Source organism: Paramisgurnus dabryanus, chromosome 14 (assembly GCF_030506205.2).
Source record: "Paramisgurnus dabryanus chromosome 14, PD_genome_1.1, whole genome shotgun sequence".
Lineage (NCBI taxonomy): Eukaryota > Metazoa > Chordata > Actinopteri > Cypriniformes > Cobitidae > Paramisgurnus > Paramisgurnus dabryanus.
Window position 1 is genome coordinate 37044037 of NC_133350.1, and position 26338 is coordinate 37070374.

At 36.9% G+C, this 26338-nt stretch overlaps 1 protein-coding gene across 1 annotated transcript in view; it reads left to right on the forward strand.

The window, feature by feature from the left end:
* Positions 1-26338, forward strand: part of LOC135758157 (haloacid dehalogenase-like hydrolase domain-containing 5) — a 127267-nt gene that overhangs the window by 80822 nt on the left and 20107 nt on the right. Inside the window, exons 2-3 of the mRNA XM_065273015.1 lie at positions 14398-14601; positions 14782-14894. Coding sequence (XP_065129087.1) covers positions 14398-14601; positions 14782-14894 — 317 coding nt within the window. The remainder of the gene's footprint in view (positions 1-14397; positions 14602-14781; positions 14895-26338) is intronic.

Below are 26338 nucleotides of genomic sequence, written 5' to 3' on the forward strand. Positions count from 1 at the left end.
TCTAAAATTAGCATAAGGTACAAAAATGAAATTAAATGGATAATAACACTGTCTTTATTTTACAAATTAAATATTATTATTATTATTATTATTATTAGAGCAATAGAAGCGATTTTCTGTTTGTCTTGGGTTGTTTGATTAACATAAATGACACAGACTTAAGTAGGTTAATTGAGGTTACTGTCTCTTTAAGAACAAATAAGCCCAGACTGGTTTCTGACTGGTTTCTTAAGACATAAACAAAAATGTTTTTATTAGAAAAAGAATACTGTGAGATAATTTTGTGTGTATGTGCCCTGTCAAGAAAAGAAAGATTTTATGTCGGCTTAACTTTTGAAACACTTCTCTCTGTGTGTGCACTACTGAGGGCACTTAAAGCGTGCTCAAACACAGGCAGAGGGCGAATTCCAAACAGGTCTTCAGGAAGAAGATGCAGCAGTCGACCTCCGGCGACACGAGCGAAAGTGACCGTTGGCGACCGTATGGGCGTGTCCAGCGATGCAAGAAAGTTAAGAAAAGTTGAACTTTATGCAAATCTTGAGCGAATTTCGGGAGCGACTACCAATGAGAACGGAGCAGTGGAGTTCACGTCATCCTTCTCTCGTCAGTTACTGGCGTGGATGGTACTCATTTGTTTATGACAAGCAGATTTAGAAACGCCTCATTGAAAGAGAAGAGCGACACACAGCGATAACATCGCTGGCTGGCTGAACGAGGGGTCAGATGAATGGCACAGCAGCGGCTGGTGCAGTCGACATGTATGTTCGCAGATACGTCGTATTACGTCGTGGGCAGGTTGTTGGTAACGGAGGGAGGGGTATGACAGCAAGCTCATCAGATGTTTCCTAAAAATAAACATTGTTCACGAGTCGCGCGGCTCGAGTCTGAGTCGAGTCTGAAGTCTTTGAGGACGAGTCTCAAGTCGAGTCTGAAGTCACTGTGTGTCGCACTCGAGTCCGAGTCTCAAACTCGAGTACCCATCTCTGGCTTAAGCCAGGACTAGACCTTAGTTTAATTAGGAAATATAACTAGCTTTAACAAACATGCCTAAAACATTACTTGTGTGCATTTTGAGGCAAAACAAAGTACTGCGTAAGTACAGCAAATTTACAGCGTATGTTTCTGTAATTATAGTATACTTATGAAGTACGTACGTGTAATTATAAGGGAACAATTTATAATATTTGGGGAACAAAGGGGTAACAACCAGGAAAAATACAAATAATATATTCAGTAAGTATTTTAGATTACTAAACAAAACTTAAAATTCAGTTAATGTGTTTATGCTATTTATTAGTACGATACAATTTATTTAGAATTTTCAATAAAGGTTACTTACCTTAAGAAAGAAAAAGAGTACAGGAATTTGTTGGGTCATCAAGCAAAATTAAAAATAGGCAAGGCAACTTTGGTGAAAACAAAGCAAGCAAAACAACACATTAGTGTTGATTCTGGGACGACACACTAAATGCGTTGTCCCAAAATCCACCCATCTCTTTGTTATTATGGAAACAACACATTTTGTGTTACTTTTAACACAACTTGTGTTATATTTTAACACAACTTTTGTTATATTTTAACACAAAATCAACACAAAATGATATATAATGTGTTAAAATTACACATAATGTGTTAAAAACTTAACACACAAAGATGTGTAAAAAATTAACACATCCTTTCTAAGAGTGTATTTTCTGTAGTTACTGTTTTGTGTTGTTACAGTCTAAGTCAAAATTTTTTACCCCCTTGTTTCATGTAGTTACAGAGTAAGTACAGAATCTGCGGGCTGTAAATTAAAGTGGCACTTGTTACCCCCTTGTTTCACGTAGTTACAGAGTAAATACTACATCTGCAGGCTGTAAATTAAAGTGGCACTTGTTACCCCTTTGTTTCACATAGTTAAAGAGTAAATACAACATCTGTGGGCTGTAAATTAAAGTGGCACTTGTTACCCCTTTGTTCCAAAAATATTATAAATTGTTCCCTTAAAATGACATGTATGTACTTTATAAGTACACTATAGTTACAGAAATGAATGCTGTAAATTCGCTGTACTTACGCAGTACTTTACTGCATATATTTTTTGTATTTTTCCTGGTTGTTACCCCTTTATTCCCCAAATATTATAAATTGTTCCATAATAATTACACGTACTTACTTCATAAGTAAACTATAATTACAGAAACATACGCTGTAAATTCGCTGTACTTACCCAGTACTTTTCGGGCTGTAATATAAAGCGTTACCAACATTTTTATTTAAAATTTACTTTATATGTATCTAATAAAATAGCGAACAGAGAAACTGCGCCTTTTACGGACAAAAAACACCTCTGAAGTGTTGAGTTTATGAATATTTACACTTACAATATGTACTTTGTGAAATGTGTGTGTAAAATAATTAATTTAATAACATGTGGCTGTGTAGACAAACACGCCCCGTCTCCTTTCAGGTATCTTATCTCACACATTCGCATTCAACACTTTTCAAAACGTATTTATATAAAAAATTATTAATTAACTTAATAAAATCTCCTAATGTCACTTATGTATTTTTTTGTTGGTCAAACCAAAATAAATTATTAGAAATAGAACAGACATTTTAATTTAAAATTTACATATATTATAGGCGTATACTACATCTAATAAAAGAGCGAACAGAGAAACTGCGCCTTTTACGGACGGAAAACACCTCAGAAGTGTTGAGTTTATGCATATTTACAACTAAAATTTGTACTTTGTGAAATGTGTGAGTAAAATAATCAATTTAATAACATGTGGCTATATAGACAAACACGCCGCGTCTCCTTCCATGTATCTCAGACATTCGCATTCAACGCTTTTCAAAACGTATTTATATAAAATCTAATTTATAAATGAAAAAAAGTTTCATTTAAAGTTGAGCCAATAATAAATTTGTTTATCTTTATTGAAAGAAAAACGTAGAAAATGTTATTATGGGTATAGTTGATGCAAATAAAGTGTGCAGTATACAAAAAATGCAAACAAATTATTTCTAAAAGTAGCAATATTTTAAAGAGATAAAAGGTGGTATAAAGAAAGACATGAGAAAAGTAGAGGTATGCAAAAGAGCACAGTTCAGATATTGTTAATTAAAGCGGTTTTATACTCCTTTGTTTGAATTGACAAGCATTTTATTCGCCACTGTCAACACATTTTGTGATTGATTTACTGATTTATTACAGAAAATTGTTGTCAGAAGCAAAGCTATTGTACTAAGCATCTTTATATGTATGTTTTAAAGTTAAAAATGTTGTAAAAAATATATTAGTATTCTTTTATATTAAGAATAACAATATGATACATTTATCACTAAAAAGCAATATAAATTATTCTGCAATATTAATTATTCTAAACCACCACCAATAAAGTTTAAACATTATTCTTTAGAAATAAACGGCATTTAAACCCGTGGAGTGAACAAGAAAACATATGATTACTTGCTCATTCGGCATATTATATCTTTTTATTTAGATTTACAGTTTTAAAAGAGGCAAAAAAGTTCTTAAAATCTAATGAATACTGGTTTTGTAAAATGTATAACTGCAGATGACAGCAGATTTGATTCAGTTCACCTACTAAGAAATAGGAGAAGTGATGATTTGTGATTGATTGGGGCTAATATAATGACTGCCACACTCAAAATACACCAAACCAAATGAGCACTTTATATTAAACTAAAGCAACACACAATGTGCAAGTCATGACCATATAAAGTGTCTGTACTGCGAGCACTGGTGTAGTTATTTACATCGTGTGTTGCTCTTTCACCATTGTGCACCCGCGCACTCGCTCTGTAGTTTGTAGCTCGCGCTCCGGCTTCTGTAAACAATGGCCATTTCTCAATACCAAGTAGGGGAGAGTGGGGCAAAGTGAGCCAGTGGGTAAGTTGACCCACCCCCTTTATCAAGGCAACCATACATTTTTTTGCCGTGTGACCACAAATACAGGTAGCAACCATAATTTCTATTTGGCTATGTTAAAGAGAAGGACAAATTTAAGAGTTATGATTAAAGTATGATTTTTTTTTACAAAAAACCTTTACAATATTACAGTAAAGACATTACAATATTAATACATTTTTATTTTATGCATTTGGCAGGTCCATACTGAAAAAACAAACTTACCACTCAGAAACGTCCATTGACAATCTCCAGACAATAAGTTGTTCCTCAAAATCTGTATTTTCATCTGATACAGACTCAAACATGAGTGGATGACATCAGAGTACCGCGAGAGCGATTTAAAACCAACTTCCTCTGCTTTAATTCTCGCGGTACTCTGATGTCATCTGCTTATCGGCTCTTGCGGTGCTGCGTAAAGTTGGCCACACCTAAAAAATTTACTGCTAAACTCGACAGAAATGCTCTGTATGTACCAGCACCTCCTTTATTAATTGTATAGCAGGAAAAGTTCTATTTTACTTCTCAGCGTGAAAAAAAGCTTACAAGGTTTGGTGTGTGAGCGTGTGAACTGACAGAAATGCGTGTGTCTCATGGTGAATGCGTGGGACTTGAGAGCCCAGGTTATATCAACATATGTCAAATTAAGTTACCCGATATCCACTTAATTTTATAAGTTATATTTAATTTAAAATAACATACAACGTATGTAGTAGATTTGCATAAATTGCATTTTAACAAAGGAACTGCATGCAAGGGTTGGAATTAAAACCCAACACGCTGGTGAAAACTGGAGAAAACGGTTTTCTTTTGATTCCCTGAGAGGTGATCGATTAGCATTGGGGGTTGGCAAAGAATTGGCAGACCTGGGGGTGGGTGGTTTTTAATTTCTTCAAAACTTAGCAGCTAAACCATGTACAATTAATTACATTTTAGAATTAACTTCAGATGCAAGCTTTTTCCAATACCCTTTTGCAGGTAGGTGACAATCTCCGCTGTCGCGGCTGTCAGCTTGGTTCCCCTCAACAAATTTAACTTCGGATTTCCTAAGACGATGTGCAGTGTAAAAACATTATTGAAATTGTATTATACATACTTGCTAAACTACAAGTGAACGAAATTTCAATGAATGTGAACGACGCGCACAGGAGTTTTATCACCCGTAAAATGGAAAACAATGGGACAAAATTGAGTGATGACTTTCGAGTTTCAAATGGCCAATATTTTGTTATTCTTGAACCCACAGACATGGTCTTGGTATCCAGAGAGTGTCTTTGCCCGACAGTGACAATATGTTATTAAAAAATAAATTACATCATTATGGAGAAATGAGTGCTTGCAGAATATATATGATATATATATTTATACAACAGTTCTTTCTGGTTCTCGAATCTGATTGGCTAAGAGCTATGCGATATTCTACTGATAACAGCACAGTAACCGTTCCACCTTTCGTATCATTCCGCCACCTAGTGAATGGAGGTCCTTTAAACAGGCTCATCTCTGAATGGAAAAACTGTACGCACACACGGACAAACACAGACGCGTTTTTAAACACTCTCCGTGTGTCTCATTTCACTAGCTCATAAATCAGTCTGTGAATCCCCAACCGGAAGTTATTATTCCGTCAAAGATCTTGGATGTTACGTTAAACTTAATGGGAGTAATGTCTTGTCACATCGTGTGGACGATTAACACTTGGAAAGAGGACTGTAAACAATATTTTTTTCTGGAGCGATCTCTCTTCTCAGAATGCGAAAACACTGTGGAACTGCAGGTAAGCACCGCAGCTTTTAAATGTGGACATTGATCATTTACTTTATCGTGACGTGATTATTAAAACACGTTATGAGATATCGCCATTGATATATTTATAAGCAGCATGCAAAAACATCTCTCTGACACTTATAAAAAACAGTTTTATATAGTACTGACCAGAACAAAGTCTAATAATAATCGAGTGCTCGTATCGCGTTAAGAATAAATGGGAAAGCAATAGTAACATTATATAAGTATAGTTTTATGAACTTTTACCTCGCGCCAAAACAATAACAACACAAAAGACACTAAAAGTAGTGGTGCACGAAATATCGCCCGCCGAAATATCATCGGCCGATTTGGTCAATTTTTTTACACATCGGCAGAGGCGATTCTAGGGTTAGAGCTTTAGGGGTGCTGAGCACCCAATGAGCTCCGCTGCCACCACCCACTCTTTTTTCCTACAGAAACCAATAATATGTCTATTGTAAAATAACTATCATTTTAACATTGGTTCAACTAACTCCAAAATCCAGATTTTTTTGGAGACCCTTCAGGCATGAAAACGGGTCAGGGGTGAAAAAGATGAGAAGAAAATTACCCCTCTAGGGTCCGGGAGCATGCTCCCCCTTAGAATTTTTTTTACATATTTTAAAGCATCAATCTGATAAATTTTGAGATGCATTTTTTTGCCAACCTTTTTATTTCTAATTAGTGGCGAGCTAGCACTTTTTTGCCATTAATGCCATATTAAAGTATCAGGACAAAAGGTGGGACACAGCAGCATTGTGAGTATGGTTTTATGTGGATATACAGTGTGTCGTTTTAAGCCTTTGTCAAAATGACAAATCTCCTAATTTATAACTGTTATGCCTACAACATATGGTAGGTTCATTTATAGTTTAATTTGCAGCTTTTCTTTTAACAGTCCTTTAATTTAACCATTACCTTTACTATATGTCTAAAACAAAACACTTGTGACTCCTGCACTAAGGGTTAAAAACGTTATCCCCTTCATATTAATCTACATGTGATAAACTAAAAAAATATTTATTGTCTAGTTTGATAGTCAGACAGTTGGTGATTTCACACATAACTTACCGGTACTGGTGGTATAGTGATATGTAGTTTGTTTTCACTCTGTTCCAAACGCCATGTTTTCATGACGACTGACCAGAAAAGACGCACGTGATGTCATGTTTACATGACTCCCGATTGTTAAATAAGTCTCAAATTAACGATAAATCATACAATAACTTTAACAACGGAGACACACTACTGTATGCAACTGCCCACTGAAACACACAAAATTGCATGCGTCTTGCGGAAGAACATTGTAACCGGCGCTACTTCTCTCCGTTTAAGTCTATGGACGAGTCACCCAGGTACTGTACTACTCCGCAGCGCGCGGGTACCCGCCGGACTAAAATAATCCGAAAATAAACACTTATTATAAGTGTACCATGGTGATTCAGTATAAGACAAAAACACGGCTTGAAAGATTGATTCGTGATGTACTCGCTCATTATAAACATAACGTAAACATTTTGTAAGATTTGAACAAAAAAGTTGCATCACAACACTTTTAACTGATTCTCTCTAGTGATGTGACATCTGAAGCGAAGCTCCGGAGCTTGTGTCGAGCAAAAAGGGGCGTTCCAGATGAAGCCCCGATTCGAGGCTTGTATCGTTTCCGTGAAAATCACGTGACGATGACAAACGAGGCCTCGTTTTCTGTTGAATACGTCATTGCTTCACTCTGAGTATCGCCTCCGGATAAAAATGTTTCGAAACTCGCGCCTCTTGTGCGTTTTGCAGTACATTGCATTGGTGTTGAGGTGTTGATTGTACGTATGGCGAGTTTGTAGTGTGTTTGTAGTATAGTTATCATTATATATCATAGCCTGTATTATACATTATATTACACTTAGTTTAGACGATTATATTAGAGTAAATTATACATAGCCTAGGAAAGTAGATCATTAGAGTAAATTAGCATATATCTAGTTCTAATACCTATATCACGTAATTATTTTGCTATATATATATATATTATGATATATATAGCCTATATTAGTATTAGTTTTATTATTATATATAGTATTGCTGTTATTATTATTATTATTATTATTATAAGACTAGACTAGGACTGAGGATCCATTGGGATATTGAAACAAACAGAAGCTCCAATATCCCAATTTGTAAAAGCTGGCACTGACCGTCTTATGTTGTCCAGCATCATCAGTGCCCTGTGAAAGGGTGTTTTCTAAGGTTTGAGAGGAGCTTTCTAAAAAGAGAAACCGCTTCAATCCAAATACTGTTAAAAAACTTTTGTTTTAAATAAAAACCAGTAAACACTTTTCCATGTTGCAGTTTGCTGTTTCACACTTCCAGTCCCATAAGCACTGCACTATTGCATTCCCAGTCAGCACTGCACTCATAATAATTTATTAACACTCATTAGGGGCATTCACGGTTATCAATAACCCAAAGAACTACTGAATAGTTTAACACAAAGTTGTGTTTGTATGAGTTGTGTGTACATAGGTTAACACAAGCAGAGTAAAATACTTTATTTAATACACAGGCAATAGATAAAGCCCACACCATGAAAATTTGGTTGCTCAGAATGAATAGATTTGTGTGCAATACATTGCTTTCCACAGCAGGTGTCACTAGAGAGCACACTGTTCATGAGGCTTCGGGTAACTGAACCTTTTGGCGAACCAATGGGCTGGAAAGCCTCAGTGGTTCAGGAAGCCTCCTTTGGCCATCACTAATTCTCTCTCTGCGTGTGTTTCGCGCTCGGGCTAAGCGATGGTACAGACTACAGAGAAGTAAAAGAAGAGGATGACACCATTTGCTAAGCGGGGAGGTTTTCATTTTCTACCTTAACATATACATTTTAAACCACAAACTACGGAGTATGTTTTGGACATTATTTAACCTTGTCAAAGACGAACGAACATTTTAGAATAAATAAATTTCTTGCTCCAAGTTTTAGGGGTGCTGAGCTCCTTTTTAGGGGTGCTGAAGCACCCCTAAAAAGTGGCTAGCCTCGCCCATGCACATCGGCATCGTTCCGATGTCAAAATAGGGCCGATGTGAACAGGCCGATAATCATTCCTGTGTATTTGACGTGTGTGTAGGAGATGTGAGTGTGGGGGCGAGGATGTTTGTTTTTGCACGAGCGCATACGTTACACGTGTGCTGAAGCAGGTTCTGTCATCTGCCTGGTCGTTCTTCAAAGTGTCTGAAAAGGATCCTCGCTATGCTGTATGACAGGGTTGTCCAATACGTCGATCGTGATCGCAAAGGCAATGCCGGTAGATCGCACATAAGTTAACTGTGTATCCTCATGCTGCTCCATGCCTTCAAGAGTAATTGTGAAACACGTAAGTCTTTTGAGTTGCTGTGCTTTTCTTCTCAAATGTGTTTTTATAAATCTTATGCCTGCCCGCTGCAGCTCAGTCGTGTAAACTTCCGAAATTTACCAGGATGCAATCGCATTCTTGCAGGCACTGATGCACGCACCCAGTGTGTGTTTGTGTCTGTGTGTCTGTGTGTGTGCGCGCGCGCGAGGGAGAGAGAGCGGCAGAGTTGTGCTGATTTATATGCTTCTAATACTATTGTCATTTTACTTCTAGTTTGTTTCACTAAACCGTATCTCCGCTATTTTAAACAGTACTCGACATGTACTCCAGGAAACTCCTAAAAAAAATAGAGTAATGGTGACAGCCCTAAATCCAATGTAGAGATATATGCAGTATAGTCCACGCATTTAAAGTGTTTTTAGCATGTAGAACTTGTCGGCTTTATCATTTTAAAAGTAGATCACAACACAAAAAAGTCTGGACACCCCTGCTGCTGTATGCAATGAGAGTGAGGGCCGGGTGATGCGAGGGGGAGTTCGGGCAAAATTGTTCAATACAACCAATTTAATCACCCACTTAAAAAATAAGCATCCCGAAGCTTACAAAGAATATGGGAAATCAGCTAATTGATGACATTTTGCACATGGGTAAAGGTGCCCAATCAGTCATTTCTGGAAATAAATTACAAAAGTAAAAAAAAGTGTTTTGGAAAATAGCTCTTTATTTGATTATCATAAAAAATTTGTTTTCTATATCGGCATCGGCAAATATCGGCATCGGCCATAACAGACAAGAGTCATATTGGTTATCGGTATCGGCCAAAATTTTCACATCGGTGCATCACTAACTAAAAGTAATAGTTTGATCATGACACCAAATACTGCTGATTTGATCTCATTTTTGACCATCAAACACAGACAAGGCCAACATGAGAGCCAGGGAATCCCTGTCAGAGATGTAGCCCAGAGAGGGCGGTGGTCAGCGGGGCGAGTGAACACTGACGTCCGCTCATGCTCTGGATCTCTCACGTAACGAAACTTACTAAGCAAATGTTCAAACAGGCGCTATCTTTACTAATCGACTGCAGATTTAAATATAATACATATATATTCTCGACTGAACTAATCTTAAAACTACACTTTGTGACCAAAAAACGTTAATATAAAGAAACGGCTACTCCGTCCATTGAATTATTATGAGATTCAAAGCAGCCGAAAGTGTTACCTTTCAAACGTGTGCCGTCGAACTGTTGTATAAAAGCAATATAGCTCTCGGAGCATATTTTATTTCATTTTGAGGAATCTGTAACCAGATCTTCATCATTTGCCAGGTATGCCTCTGGCCTAATCACAGCGGTGATGATATAGAGCTATATCACACTCCTACTCAAGCAATTTGCTTAAATATCACTTTGGATTCATGCACCTTACATTTTATTAATATTTAATAATAATGTGGGTCCACAATCACAGTCGAACCAGGCTTGGTCGCTTCAAGAGGATGGACCATATGCTCAGAAGGCCGCCCTATGCTTGCTCATCTCTGAACATACATTATTTCATAGGTGTCATTTACACTGGGGACATTTCCCCACCACATTTTGAAATGGCTGATTTTGTTTTGAGGAATTTGTGATAAAAACAAGCAAAAATATCTGCCAATGGGGTGGGGAAAAATCTAAAATTAAGATTTAAGCAAATTTCAGCAAAATTTTCTCACCCCATTGGCAGATATTTTTGCTTGTTTTAAGCACAAATTCACTTAAATTAAGTATTAAAGACTTATTTTCTTACATCATTTTGCTCATCAAGAAAATACATCTTGATGTAAGAATTTTTTGATATTTCTACTGAAAACAAGACAAAAATACTAAGTAAGAAAGTCAGATTTTCCAGAAAAAAAATCTCAGTATTTTTGTCTTATTTTCAGTAAAAATATCAAAAACATTCTTAAATTAAGATGTATTTTCTTGATAAGCAAAATGCCCAAGAGAATAAGTCTAGTTTATACGCCAAAAATATAAAATGTGTTATTTTCTGCATAATACAAGCAAAAAAAAAATTCTAAAATTTTTCTTTAATTTAGTGTTAAGTTTAAGAAAAATGTTCAAGATTTTTTGCTTACCTCATTGGCAGCTTTTTTGCTTGTTTTATGCACAAAATCACTTAAATTTGATATTTTTGGTCTAAAAACTAGACTTATTTTCTTAGGTCATTTTTTCTTGAAAATAATTTTTTGCAGTGTATGACTGTTTTGTGGTCCAGGGTGACATATGTTGCGTTGTGTGCTTATAGTGTGTTTTGTTTTACATATGTAATGAATTTCATTGTAATTATTGACTTAATGTGCTGCTGTTTTCTACAGTATGGTGCTTTGGCACTGTTTGGTTGATCTGGTGTTGTAGGGACTGTTGCATGTGCAGTCGACATTGTTGAGGGTTTTATGCTGAGTATTTTCGTGTTGTTGACCGGCCTACGCTATGCCCATTTTTGATGTGCCGCCATTCAATATTTTTTCCGTCCTGCTGTAATGTTTTTTCATCTGATCTTTTGTCCCCACCACTTTTCAACACAAACTGCACCCCTGCTTTATTTACTCCCCTTAGAGATGCAACTTAATTATTACAATAATTATTTCTATCCAGAGGTTCGCGACTGCTATCATAAAGCAAACTGACCGTCTTCTCCAATGATAGTTTTGTATAATCGTGTCATAATTTACTATGCAACTTAGAAACCTGATTTCAGTCATTGCGGTAACAGGGATAAATTGTAATTTACTAGTCATGTCAATAACTTTCGTAGCAACACAGAATAAATTCAAACACAATTTATTAGATAGGTAGGAAAATAATAATTCAAAATCAATTCACAATCCAATTAAAACACAAAGAAACAAATGCAATCAAATGAGAATATTGCATACCTGGCAAATGATGAAGATCTGGATACAGATTCCTCAAAATGAAATAAAATTCATGATGCTGTGTCAAGACAGCATCATGGGGGTTCCATTCTGAATGTACAGAATCCCGCCTAAATCTTTTACCACTTTCCTTAAATATCCAGAGAGAACAAAACATTGTGATAATATTAGAACATTGATACTGATTGGTTCTTGTGAACCCAGGGGTGTTGCCTAATACAGTATACATACAGTGGGTGATTGGTCCACATGTCAAAGGTAGGACGTGTCTCCCAACATTAGGTGAAGTTTATTATTTTATTGTTACAAATTAATATTGAATTCGGTTGTCATCAGAGTGTGCCATTATATCATTATGAATGATACTAGGCAAACAAGACCAGTTTCAGATACTTTGTGTATGTAAAATGTTTACAGGGAATGAGGAGACTGATGTCTGACTGTCTGGAGGTGTGATCTTTTAAGACCAAATGTGGTTTCTGTGGGAAGTCCACTGTGAATTATAGAGAGTTATTTCCCCAGGCATTCACTGTGCACCCATGCTGTGTTCTTTGAGGGGGGGGGGGGGGGCTATATGTTACGGGCTACTGTATCTGTTAAGTTCACTGCCACGCAATATATTTTCTTTAACAGATTTTCCTTTTTAAAGCCTACACCGAATGGCTGGTTTGGACTACAGCCCTCTAATTCCCTGTTGAATGACGTCAATATAAGAATTTTTGACTAAACTCCGCCCACGGGAATATGTCAGTTGCCAGCTAAGCTCAAACCGAACTGCTAAGCTAAGCTGCTGTTGAATCACAACACACTAAACAAGCTATACAATCAGAACTCGTTACGTATTTTTGAAGGAGGGACTTCATAGAACAAGGAAAACATCAGACCGTTTTTAGGACAGTGAAAACATAATACAAATTTATAATTAGGGCCGGAGCACTGAGAGGCAGGTGGGTGTAAAGCCTTTTTGTTTTTGCTCAGTTTAGTATTATTTTCTGAAATGAATCAAATTTTTGAGGGCCTTAACATGCTCAAAAATGTGCACACGCATTAGAAGTGGTGAAAATGTACATGTGGTATAAGCACAATTGGGCAGGTAGAAATGGCTCGACAGCGCCACCTGCAAAATTTCAAGAGAACAGTGTCTGTGGCAGCCTGGCAAAGCTGCTGTTACTAAGGCATACAATGTCTGACGTGTCTCAGACTTCATACAATTGACAAGGGTTCTGGCCTGAACAAATCAAAAAGGCAATATTTACTTACAATTATAGCGTCACCTGCTGCCAAAAGGCGGTCTGGCATATCAACATTTCTCTGAATATGCACCTATATATATATACTATATTAAATTCAAATCTCCGCTTTGCACTTTTTTCCTAAGGCTATTGCGTAGTGGATTTCATGCGTGCGAGGGCCCTTCAATCGCTGCTTGCAGCTTTAATAAATAACATGTATTTATTGTAGGGTTAGGATAGGGCTGGGTGATTTGTCCCCCTAAAAAAATCTGTGATTTTTATTAAATTAAAAAAACTAGATTTGCGATTCGATTTTTCCCTGCCCCCATTTAAAACAAAATAATTGCAAACTGTACATATATTTAAAAATATATATATATTTATTTTATTTAATTAAAATGCATCAACATGAAATTTACGTGAATCCAAACCAACTCCACACGACTCAAAGAAATTTTTTTTGGAAGGAGCTGCTCTCTTCCGCCAGCTGTTTTTGCCATATTTTTGTGTATCCATGCGCTGCCCTCGGGAGAGGGGAGGGGCAGAGGGCTGCGCCGCAGGGAGCGTGCTACGGAAACCCTAAAGAAAGGAAGATTTGGCAAATGCAAAATGTATGTACTGCGCTATACTGCAGAGGGGGAGAAGAAAAATCTAAAAATAAACATGAATCGATTTGAACTCGATTTTAAAATCAAATCGATTTTTTCCCAACCCTAGGTAAGGATAAGGGTTTGGTGTAAGGTTAGCTGCATGTAATTATGCATAATTACTGTTATAACTATAGTAAGTACATGTGAAATATGTAAGCTTAACAGACACTGTTAAATTAAGTGTTAAAAGTTTAGGATTTTGTGCATTGTGATGTTATTGTTGTGTACTGTAATTAGAATGACCTGAGTTTCTGTAGCTCAACTGGTAGAGCATTGTGTTAGGTCATGGGGGATTTCCAGAGAACACACACACACACACACATAAAACAAATATGTGTGTGTAAATGCACTGTATGTTGCTCTGGATGATAGTGTCTCCCAAATGCATATGTGTAAAATAAGCACCCAGTTCCCCTCCCAGATTCCTTTTACTGTGATGCAGGAAAAATGCTTAATTATCTAAAATACAGTATTCTAATAGTTGTTTACTGTTGATTAATCTAGGGACAAGACTCATTTTGTAATCTCTTTAACAGCATCAGCCCACCTTTGGATTGTTGTTTGACATTGATGGAGTCTTGGTTCGAGGAAAGACCCCGATCCCAGCAGCAAAGAGAGCCTTCCAGAAGCTGGTGGATTCAAAAGGGCAGTTTTTGGTTCCCGTCGTCTTTGTCACAAATGCTGGCAACTGTTTACGGCAGAAGAAGGCAGATCAGCTGTCTCACATACTGGGTGTTCATGTAAGTTTTTTTTATGTTCTTGGCTGCTTGATTTTGAGGTTATATTCATATCATTTTATTAAAGCATCTTACTGCCTTATACGTCAAGTGCTATAGCAATGTAGCCCTTTATGTATGTAGCACTCAAAATTAATTAAAGTTTGTGTATAAACGGTCAACGCCTCTTTGTTTGGTCTCTAGATATTGCAAGATCAAGTCATGATGTCTCACAGCCCTTTGAGGATGTTCAAGAAATACCATGACAAGTGTGTGCTGGTATCTGGACAAGGTCCTGTGCTTGACATTGCCAAAAAGTATCCTTCCACATAAAATTCTTCTTTCAGTTATTATCATCTATGTAATTATAGTTTTTGTGTCAGCAGTCTACAGGTGAAATTATTGGTACAAGTATGATGGGATTCTTGACAGTGGGCTAAACGGGTATTTTAATGAAGTTTATTTAACTAAGTTCGGGAGGAGCATGGTCATGTGATCCAACCAATCAATGCAAAGAGGTGCCTATAAATAGCAGTCTCTCGCCTCTGTCCCGTGACAGATTTTTTGCAGCATTCCTCCTCCAACCCATCACCTCACATTTCATCTAGATTCATTTATCACAGTTAAAGAGAGGGGAGAACTCTGGGTTCGGGCTAAAGTTCCGAGCTCGGCCTCGGACACCACGCCAAATATGCTTTATCTTATTCCCTTTCGATTACATGTTAATGCAAACTCGTGAAATGAACAGTTTTGGGCCAAACAAGTTGTAGGAGGAATTTGATTGATGTTGGTTGTGTTGTTTTCTTTCACGCCAATAGAGGGCCCTTGATGTATTTATGGTGTCGAATTACCACAGCAGGTGTGCGTGAAGGAGCAAGGTCAAACAAACTTTTTGAACATCACCGTTGTCACCATATCTGAACTTGAGTAGAAAGATGCTTCTTTTATTTTCTTTATTGTTTATTGCTGTTTAAATTTGGAATCAAAAAAGGGACAAAATAAATAGATTGGAATATCCAACTATACAGCGTTCCAAATTACACATGCCATTTTTATTTATTTTTCCAATACATTCAGTAAGTTGACAGATTTTATTTGACCCTTAACAGTTATATGACAGTGTGGATGTTATTCTATTTAAATGAAAAAATTTTGAAAAAATATAGGTGCAAGCAGCAATTGTGGGGCCAAGCACCTTCAGCACAATGAGCACACAAAGCACAGCAAACACCATATGACGCAGCAAAGCGCAGAAAGCGCGCAATACAGAGCCCGAACACGAAGCAAAGCAAATGCAGAACAGAACCACTGCAGTGTGGAACAACATTAGTAAAGATGGCAAAAATATAACACGTGTGGAAAACCAGACAGGTCGAGAAGAACGTGTTAAAGGGAACACAAAAGGAAATCTCAATAAGTGAAAGTAAGAGCTGGGATTCGAACCCATGACCTCAGGTTCCCAAAGCATGGAGCTTACCGTATGCGCCACTGAGTAAACCATTAAACTACTGAGTTGGTGTGTCCAAGCTATAGAATACAGATTTACAGCTATAAACATTGATATCCAGCAATTACCAAAAGTGTAGAAATGACAACAGAGAGCACAAATAACTGAAATACAATGTATAGTATGAGAATCACAAAACAAAATACCACTACACATGGAATTCGAACCCATGACCTCAGGTTCCCAAAGCATTGCACTTGCAACATGCACCACTGAGTAATCATGGGTTGAAAGGCTGTGGAAAAGAGGCTTCAAAGCTGCAAACATTGACATTCCAATCACTGAAAGTGCAGAAATAACACAACAAAGCAAAAATAAACAGAAATACAAAGTGTAGGGCAATCAGATAACTTAAATGGCAGTGAATTCGTGAAGAACATTTTGTACAATAATGAACGACACAGGCAAATTTTGTCAGATTCTTTTTAATATGACAAAGGGACAGCATGACGCTTTACAGAGCACGGCCCGCTTTACAGAGGTATTTCTCAAAAATTTGACATGCAGCAGAAAAAAATCTGTTCAGTCACGTCTGTGCGGATTGCTCCAAACATTATACGAGCAGAACCTGGCATAAAATAAACAAAATTTGTAAAAGGAGTAGCGAGCACAAATAACTGAAATACAAAAGTGAGAAAAAAGTTAAGACAAAATATCACTGCACATGGGATTCAAACCCATGACCTCAGAATCTCATGGCATGTGGTTAACTAGATGAGCAACACAGTTAACACAGCTCAAGGGGCAGCAAAAAAACAGCTTAGGTGCTGCAAGGATTGACATATGCCAATCAACACAGATGCAGAACTGACAGTGCAGAGCAGAACTAAAAGAAATTCAATGTATATGAGAATCAAAAAGTTCAAGTGAGATTGAAGACAAGAAGATCATTCTGTATAGTAATGCTATACAATGTAATATACAGTCACATTAATTTACTATGACAAATAGTGATGGGAGAAACGAAGCTTTTCGAAGCTTCGAATCAAATGAACCAATTGCTTCGAAAATTGATTCAGTTTTTCGAAGCAGTTCGAAACAGCACACACGCTGGCGACCCCTGCTGGTCAAAATAGTGTAAAGCAGATATGGCCAAACATTTTAGACTTTTTTAAAAAAAAAAGCAAGATTTTTATTACAATATGTTTAAAAAAATTATTTAACTTAATTAACTCTTTCCCCGCCATTGACGAGATATCTCGTCAATTAAGAGAAAACGCTTCCCCGCCAATGACGAGATTTTCCGTCTTTCCGCAATACCGCTATTATTACCCTTCCGCAACTTTTTAAAACCGGAAGTATTGCCCTATGGCAAGCTGCTGCATGTCCGTGTCTGTTTTAAAGATCGCTCTGAATGGGATCTCTATGAAAAATCCGTCATAAAAATGGAATTATCTCTGCTTTTTGCTCAAAATATGGTGTTTTTGCAGAAACCTACCCATATTCAAAAGCTGATTGCAAAAGAACCACTAAAGGTAGGATGAAACGGTTTTTTTTTGTTTGAAAGCAGAGGGTCTGTTCTTTCATTTGGTATATTGTATGTTTATATATTTAAAGAAGAACATTTTCTGGAAGGCATTAAACTTTGGTGAAAATCATGAAAAACGCTGGCGCTGGGTGGCAACTTTTTTTAAAAATGCTGGCGGTGAAAGAGTTAAGACATAGTTCAAAGTGTATTATGTGTTTTTTGTTTTATTTAGGGCAAACAAATCATTAAAACTAACTACCCTTTTAATTATGGACATTTTTGTCATTAAATCTGTCTATAAACAATAAATAGACAAAATGGCAGTGTAATTAGTCAGAAGGATAAATGTTTTATGAACTTTTATAATAAAACTGACCCGAGTTCACCGAAACATATTAGACACTGGTCATGTGATCAACTCCCCCTAGTGGTGAATCGTCGGATTTTCGAAACGTTTCGAAACAGTTATGACGTAATGAAGCCTCGTTTGCTAAAATCACGTGACTTGGGCCAGTTTGAAACACGCTCCGAACCACTGATTCGAAACAAAAGATTCGTAAATGTTTCGAAGCCTCATGAAGCAGTGCTTCGAAAACGACCATCACTAATGACAAATAGACAACGTCACAGGCACGGTCAACTTTGGAGTGGTGTTTCTAAGAAAGAGAACAGAATATCAAAAATATGTTCGGTCATTTCTGTGCGGATTGCAACAAACATTATACGAGCAGCACCTGGCATAAAATAAACAAAATTTGTAAAAGGAGTAGCGTAAAAATCATCTACCATATGCTTTACAATAACACATGAACAGAATGTTGGAAAATGACAAACGAGGTATCGTTGCAATCGGCATAAACCAGTGAATACAATTTCACAAAGATATTAATATCAGACAAAGTATTCAAAAGTTATAAGCAGTTCCATAAGAACTGTTATAGTTTATAACCCCTAGGTGGCGCTGTACTCCGACTTCCCAGGTACCTTCAGAACATCATGTCGAAGCTCCTTACTAATTTTTGTGCGGATATGTCAAATAGTTAAAAAAATATAACAAATTATGTGAAATTTCAAAATGGCGGACAGGCGGTTCGGTCAAACCCGGCATAATACACATCGACAGATGCGGCATGAGGTAAGCAATCCATAGACATCAAGATCATAATTTTCAAAAAGTTCAGAAGTTATGGGCAAAAATAGCCTATTTTCATATCTCATGACCCATATCTCATGACCCCAAGTTCATGGTCCACATGAATTGTACCAAATTTCATTTCAATTGATCAAAGAATGACCGAGCTACAGCTTCAGAACCATTTTTGAATCAACCTCGTTAAGTTTGCGCATTTATTACTTTTGAACAAAGATAAATATCAAAATTCTGTTCAGTCATTTCTATGCGGCTTACTCCAAAGATCATCTGTGCCAAATTTCATAACAATTGAACCAAATTTGAAGGAGGAGTAGCGAATAAACGGAATACTGTACATTTCAAAATGGCCACTACTGTAATGGGTGGAGTTTTACTGTAAGGTATTAAAAGCAACAAGCATGAGGAGAGCAATCACGTGTACTAAGTAGAATTTTCATAGATCAAGCGGATCAGCAGTTATAACCATTTGAACATTGAATTTTTGCACTGCTGGTGGCGCTATAGAGTTAGTGCTAGAGACCCCATATTTGGTCACATGACTATTTATGACCACCACTACAACTGTGCCAAATTTCATCATTTTCCTACATACGGTTCATAGGGCTGCCATAGACTCCCATTGGGGAAGAAGATGCAGAATAATAATACTGACAATTCCAATAGGTGCCTTTGCACCTCTGGTGCTTGACCCCTAATAATAATACTGACAATAACAATAGGTGTCTCAGCACCTTCGGTGCTTGACCCCTAATAAGCAAAATATGCTGTTCCAAATTATTATGCAGAATGCAATTTAACCAAATTTATATTGATATAATGGACTAAAATTATCCAAAAACAGACATCTGTCAAATGTGCTGCATGGAAAGATAATTTTTTCAAAAAATAAAAAATAAACACAATGTAAAATAATGTATTTACACAAGTTGCATAATAATATACAAGCATACCTTTTACATGACTTTAACTCTCCCATTCAGTAAACTTGTAAGTACAGTTTTGTTTTTATTTCACTTGAAGGCGCTTGAATTGTATCCCTAAGTTGATGTTTCGAATTATAGGGCTGTCCACCTCACAGATCTTTCATTTAATGATGCTCCACAGGCTCTTAAGAGGATTGACGTCAGAGGATGATGGTGGTCACACCGTGATTTCTTTCTTATTTTATGCCCATATGAATTAAAATAGTCAGTGATGCTTTTTGCAGCATGGGATGGTGTATTATCCTGCATGAAATTACATTTATTTTAGAAGACATGATTCCCTTTATATAACATTGTGAAAAAACAATCCTTAAGAAACTCTACATATCTTCTAGATGTCAATTTTACACCATCAGAGACCCTAAAGGGACCTACCCAAAATTACTTCCCAATATTCCAGTCCAAATCATTACTCTGCCACCTCTCCCTAATGTTACAGTCTTGTTTGAACATAGTGGCTATTCACCATCCATCCAGAATAACATTCATCTACATTATTCTGTGTATTATGGCATGTCAATAAATAAAACTGTTTGAAAATAGTCTTCTTGTATTCTGAGCTCACAACAAATGTTTCATTTTTGCAAGTTTTGATTTGGGGAAGGAGTAGAAATACAGCTTTGTGCACTGAAGGATGCTGTATTGAGGGGTTCTTGGGATTCCAGCAGGTGTCTCTGAAAGCAGGTTTTTATTGCTGCCTCTTCATAATAGTTTTATTAAAAAAATTTTTAATTTAAAAAGCCTTTATATAGTGAAAACTTCCATGAATCTTGTAAAAGTCATGATTTCTGTTTAGGTCCACCAAATATAAATTTCTTTAGAAACATCTTTTGTTCATACCCATATTGTATAAGAATTTCAACTTGCTTAATTTTTGAAACATATTTTGCATATTTTTCAAAGCATTAAACTATCTTTTGACATTTTTATTTCATTTAAATACAACATCCACACTGTTATATAACTGTTGAGGGTAAAATAAAATTTGTAAACTTACTGACAAAAATGGCATGTGCATAATCTACAAGTTATGGACATTAATGTTTTATTGCCTATCTGTATTCAAGTACAAATAACGCGTCAGAACAAAGACCTTAAAATGGACAATCATGCATCTACACAAGTAAAACAACAAAAACTGTGGTGACATGTGGTATTCCTTTGCTAAGCCCCACCCTCCATAGTTACTGTTGCTACGCCTGTCAAGCTTTCACGCCTGGCAAGTCTATTGCAGCATGTATGCACCGGTGTCAGACATTCCCAAGGAGTCATTTTTGCTGAACAGGTGAAATATCTGAGAGAGCAAGACAAAAGGGACTGCAGTATGCCTTGGAGGGATATATCCACGACATAATATGCAACAGATTATAACATAATTGTATTGAAATTGAAGCTAAAGGCTACTACAGGTCCCAGCGCAAGGAGCAACCGCCTCGTACGCTGACCATTCAAATGGGAAACGCACAAATTGAGAAACCGCTTTGTTCATTAGACAGCCTCCGTCTTGCCTTTAAAGATCCCATTCTTCCTGTGTTTTTGAAGCTTTGATTGTGTTTACATTGCGCAATATAAACATGTGTTCATGTTTCACGTGTAAAAAAGCAAATTCTTTTTCACACAATTTACTTATCTCTATAACACTGTTTCACTCTCCTAAAAACGTGCTGATGTCTTCCTTGTTCTATGAAGTCCCTCCTTCAGAAATACGTAACGAGTTCTGATTGTATAGCTTGTTAAGTGCGTTGTGATTCGACAGCAGCTTAGCTTTGCCAGAGCCGTTTGAGTTTAGCTGGTGACTGACATATTCCTGTGGGTGGAGTTTAGTCAAACACTCTTGCTTTGACGTCATTCAATTGGGAAGAAGAGGGCTGTAGTCCAAACTGACTGTTCGCTGTAGCCTTTGAAAGGGGAATTCTGTTAAAAAAATAAAATATCGCCTGGCAGTGAACTTTGAACTGTATCATTTTCCAGGTACTATTTATGCTCTTACAGCAACATTACACACTAACTAAAGTTTGAAAAATGGGATCAGGAAAAACGTGACCTTTTATTATCTTATTTTATGTTAAAATACATGTGAGTCTTGAACCTAGGTGTAATGTTCGACAGCAATCTATCTTTTTATAATCATATCTCCACCTCTGCCGCATAGCATTCTTCCATCTTAGAAATATCAAAAAAATCTAAGATCTAAGAAGTATAACCATATAAGCCCAATTTTGTTATCTTTACACTGGTTACCAGTTAAATATCGCATACATTTTAAAATATTCCTAATCACCTATAAATCCTTAAATGGCCAGGCACCTTCGTATCTTAGAGAACTACTATCAGAATACAATCCATCACGTACACTGCGGTCACAAAATTCTGGTCACTTATTTATCCCTAGACCAGGGGTCTCCAACCTTTTTTCATTGGAGAGCTACTTTCTAATAAATAAAAGTGGTCGAGAGCTACTTGTGTCACGTAATACCTAAATCTTTTAGATAATGTATATAGCATATAATAAAATGAACACATACTAGATTATCAATGAAATAAATGTTTTTTAACAGAAACCTCCAACAGGAAAAGCTGCGTGATGAAGTGAAACCAAAGGGTTAATAAACACAAACTGATGCGCTTTTTATATGATGCACTCTACGCACTCACAGGCGCATGTAACACTAACCAGACATCCAAATGCCACCATAACCACAAAAAAAAAACATGAGCGAGCTACCTGCAATTAAGACACGCGAGCGACGTGTTGGAGACTCCTGCCCTAGAGTATCAAAATTGTCTAAAGGTGGTCGATTCTTTTCCTACTTACTGTACGTTCACACCACCGCCGACTTGAGCTTCCAAAGTTACCGGAAGTCATTCATTTACAATGGAAGCTGGCTTCTATCGCCTGCAAATTATGAGCGTCAAATGCATCCTCGTCGTGTTTTGGCCGTTTTGAGCGACCAGAGCATCAATCAGAAGGTTGAAAGAAGCTCAACTTTATGGTAATGAACTATGATGTGGTTCAGCGGCAAAACGGCAGCAACCAATCGGAATACAGCCTAAACGTTCTTCGCTGGCTGATTCCGGAGAACCATATGATGTAAACATTCGTTCCTACCAAAACATTAGTTCAGAGAAAACAGACTTCAGAGCGGCCAAACCGTCAACAAACTTATTTTTTGACAAGTGTCCTTGACCGGGCGTCCAAGTTGGCAGCGGTGTGAGCGTACATTTAGCCTTTAAGCTCTAGAATGATTTGACAAAAACATTTTGAGAATCAGACACAGTCGGTCACTTTAAATCTAAACTAAACACATTTCGCTTTCACTAAGCATTCACATAATTTGTCTAGTAAATTTACTTATTCCGCAATGGTTAGCTTGTCCAGAACAAGGCATTCACATAACTCGCCTGAGTAATATAATTATGCCGCAATAGTTAGCCTGCCTTGAACGGAGCTGATATTAAACCACAATACTGTATGACACTTGCATTATATGCGAACGGCACCTAGGCTAATAGGATTTTGTTTCCCTTTTCTTGTCTCGTCCTCGATCCCAAAGGAGTTTGGTAGGCAGAGACAGCAGCCACCTAAACCTTAAGAGTGGAAGGAGTTAAGGTCTTTACACACCGGGACGTTTTTCGTGCGCGTTTATCGTCGACGTTTAACGTCTCGTGACTCAAGAACGAGCGCCAATGTGAGTGCGCACACCCACGCGAAAAGCGCGAGGCGCAAATGCGTCATTTTCAGAAAAACGCGTGGGACACGTTTTTTTGGTTTGACGCGGCGCGTTAAAAGTTGGCCGACCAATGAGATTGGCGCTTTTGTTCACGTGCCTGGCGCTGCTGAAGTTCCAGTAAAACACGACTTGGTGGCGCTCAAGCACAAAATGGTCTTGCGGAGCACGTGGAACAGGTAAACAACACACAAGGAAGCATCGAGGCTGTGGAGGTTTATGAAGGTGTCGGAGTTCCTCACAACATCGACTGAATTTCGAAGGTAACGTGATATATATAAGAACATAACAATACATAGCTGTGTGGGCTATATGATTAGATTAGATTCAACTTTATTGTCATTACACAAGTACAAGGCAACAAAATGCAGTTTAACGTTAGGTCTAACCAGAAGTGCAAAAGCAGTGCAGGATATCAGTATTTGCATAGGTGCAGGATTATGTAATACGATGGAACAATTTACTGTGGTTGGTACTATGAACATAATATACAGAAATTTACAAATGGATATGTACATAATAAATTAAACTATACAGAACAGGAGTGAAATTAATATTTAGGTAGTGCATGAATGAATTTGGATTGTAACTAGTCAGTTAAGAGTGCAATGGCATAAGTTATTGTGCAGTGAATAGTTATTCTAATATTCATTACATAGTACAGGGGTGTAAACGATGCATTTCAAGTAGTCCATCAGTGCAAATGAACAGGGAGTATGAAATAGACAGTCCAGTAGTGTATTGAACGGACCAGTAGTGCAAATTTACATTATAACTGCAAGTAATAAAAATGAATATTGGTGCATTACATTATGATATGTAATGCACTGACATTGAACAGTGATTAACTTCATACCATGCATGTTCCCTGTACACCGTGTGATATCACGTTTTGTTGTTTGCACCATAATACTTTGTGTGTAACTGGAACCTGTTGTACACAAACGTGGACAATTACACTGCTTCATGTTCAAATAAAAATATTTGGTTATTATATTCATTGCTTCTTCCTTACCCCAAAATAACTGGAAGAAATCTAAAATGCAAGCCAAACCAAAGGTTGGGTTTTAGGAGGTTAATTTGTGTTCTGTGTATAGGTAACCTAGTTTGTTTAGTCAGATGAAATACCATGAATCTAAATTACATTTGTAATCAAATATTGACCTCATGGATATCGTGGCATGGCCCTCAGTGTGAAAGATTGATTCTGATGAAAACTACATTTATCTTTACAGTGTTCACAGCAATATTTCTGCTAAAAATGATGTGAGCAAAAGTGAGGAGGCCCCAGCAAGCACGTCTTCAGGATCATCCAACACCAGCCGTGACAAGGTCCAATCTAAACAAAAGAAAACAGTCCGAGACAAACCTCTGGAGAAGTACCTCTTATTAAAAGATGCTAAAGGGAAAAAATTTAAAGCAGTGCACAGAAGAAAGAGGAGCACAGAAGGAGCACTCTGCCAGTTTTTGGTCACACCTATAGATGTTTATTATATACCATTTTATTTAGGTTTTTTTTATGTTTATACATTCAAGAAATACAGTTGAACATGTACATTTCATACATATGTTTATTTGCACTACAGTTCACTTAGACTTCTATCATTGTGACTTTTTTGCTCTACAGCTCTGCCAGTTCTTGTTCACACAAATTAATGTTTATTATATACCAATTTACTTATGTATTTTAAGTGATTATACATTTAAGAAATTCATTTGAAAATGTCTAATTTCTAAATGTTGATTTGCACTACCGTTCAGTTGCACTAAAGTCATTGTGACTTTTCTGGACCAACATTTCTGACTCCTGTTTTATTTGATTTTACTGTCATGTCTCTGATTGTTATTGCAAACTGCAGTTCATTCACAAAAATAAATGTTTGATTAAAAAACGAATTGTAAATAACGTGCCATTTTGACACTATGCATATATTTGTACATCAGTATTGTTGACCTCTTATTGTAATAACTACATACCTACTTCTTTAGCAAAATCACAAAATACAATACATTTGGGAGGAAATGTGAGAAAATTGTTAACAAGAGAAAGTGCTTGTAAAAGATTAGTTAAAAATACACACATCGGATCACCCATTACCTTATATTTTGTGAAAGAGCTTTAATTTTGATATAACGTGTTCTATCAAAATAGTTAATTTTATGTGGAGAGTGCTGATAATAGAATCGAATCAAATAGATTTGATTTAACAAATGTATTTAAGCTCACGGAGATATTGTTTGTACAAAGAATATATATATATATATATATATATATATATATATATATATATATATATATATATATATATATATATATATATAATAAACACACCGTTTTCAAAATGGTAATTATAATGACTATAACACGAATGCACAGTTTGCTTTTATCTGAGAAGATCATGGTTCAAATGATCATACTGTCAAGTAGCTGATGGTGAGTTGAAGTAGTCTTTGTATAGTTGCTGCTGTTAGAAATCGAGCTGCTACTAGTAATATCCATGTTTTGTTAAAAGCAAGCATATGACTTGTTATTGACTAGCGTGTGGCTTTCTTCTTCTGTGTGACAAGTGAGTGTCAGAACAGAAGCATAAAGTTTAGCTGCGCCCCCTTGTGTACCGGCATAAATCTGTTTTGTATTAAGCGCCATCTAACGTCCAGGGGTGAATTTGCACCTCACTCGGCTCAGCGCCAGTAAAAATCGTCTGGGTGTGAAAGCAAAAAAACGTCACGTTAAACGCCGACGATAAACGCGCACGAAAAACGTCCCGGTGTGTCAAGACCTTTAAGCCAGCAGATAATTGCTCCTACAGAAACCTCAGCACCACAACAACAGGGCAGTTGACTGGGTTTGTCAGGAGTAAAGTATGGTCTACACAACCTCAGTTGGGAGACCTGAGCCTCAGAGGCCAACCCGACAGCTAC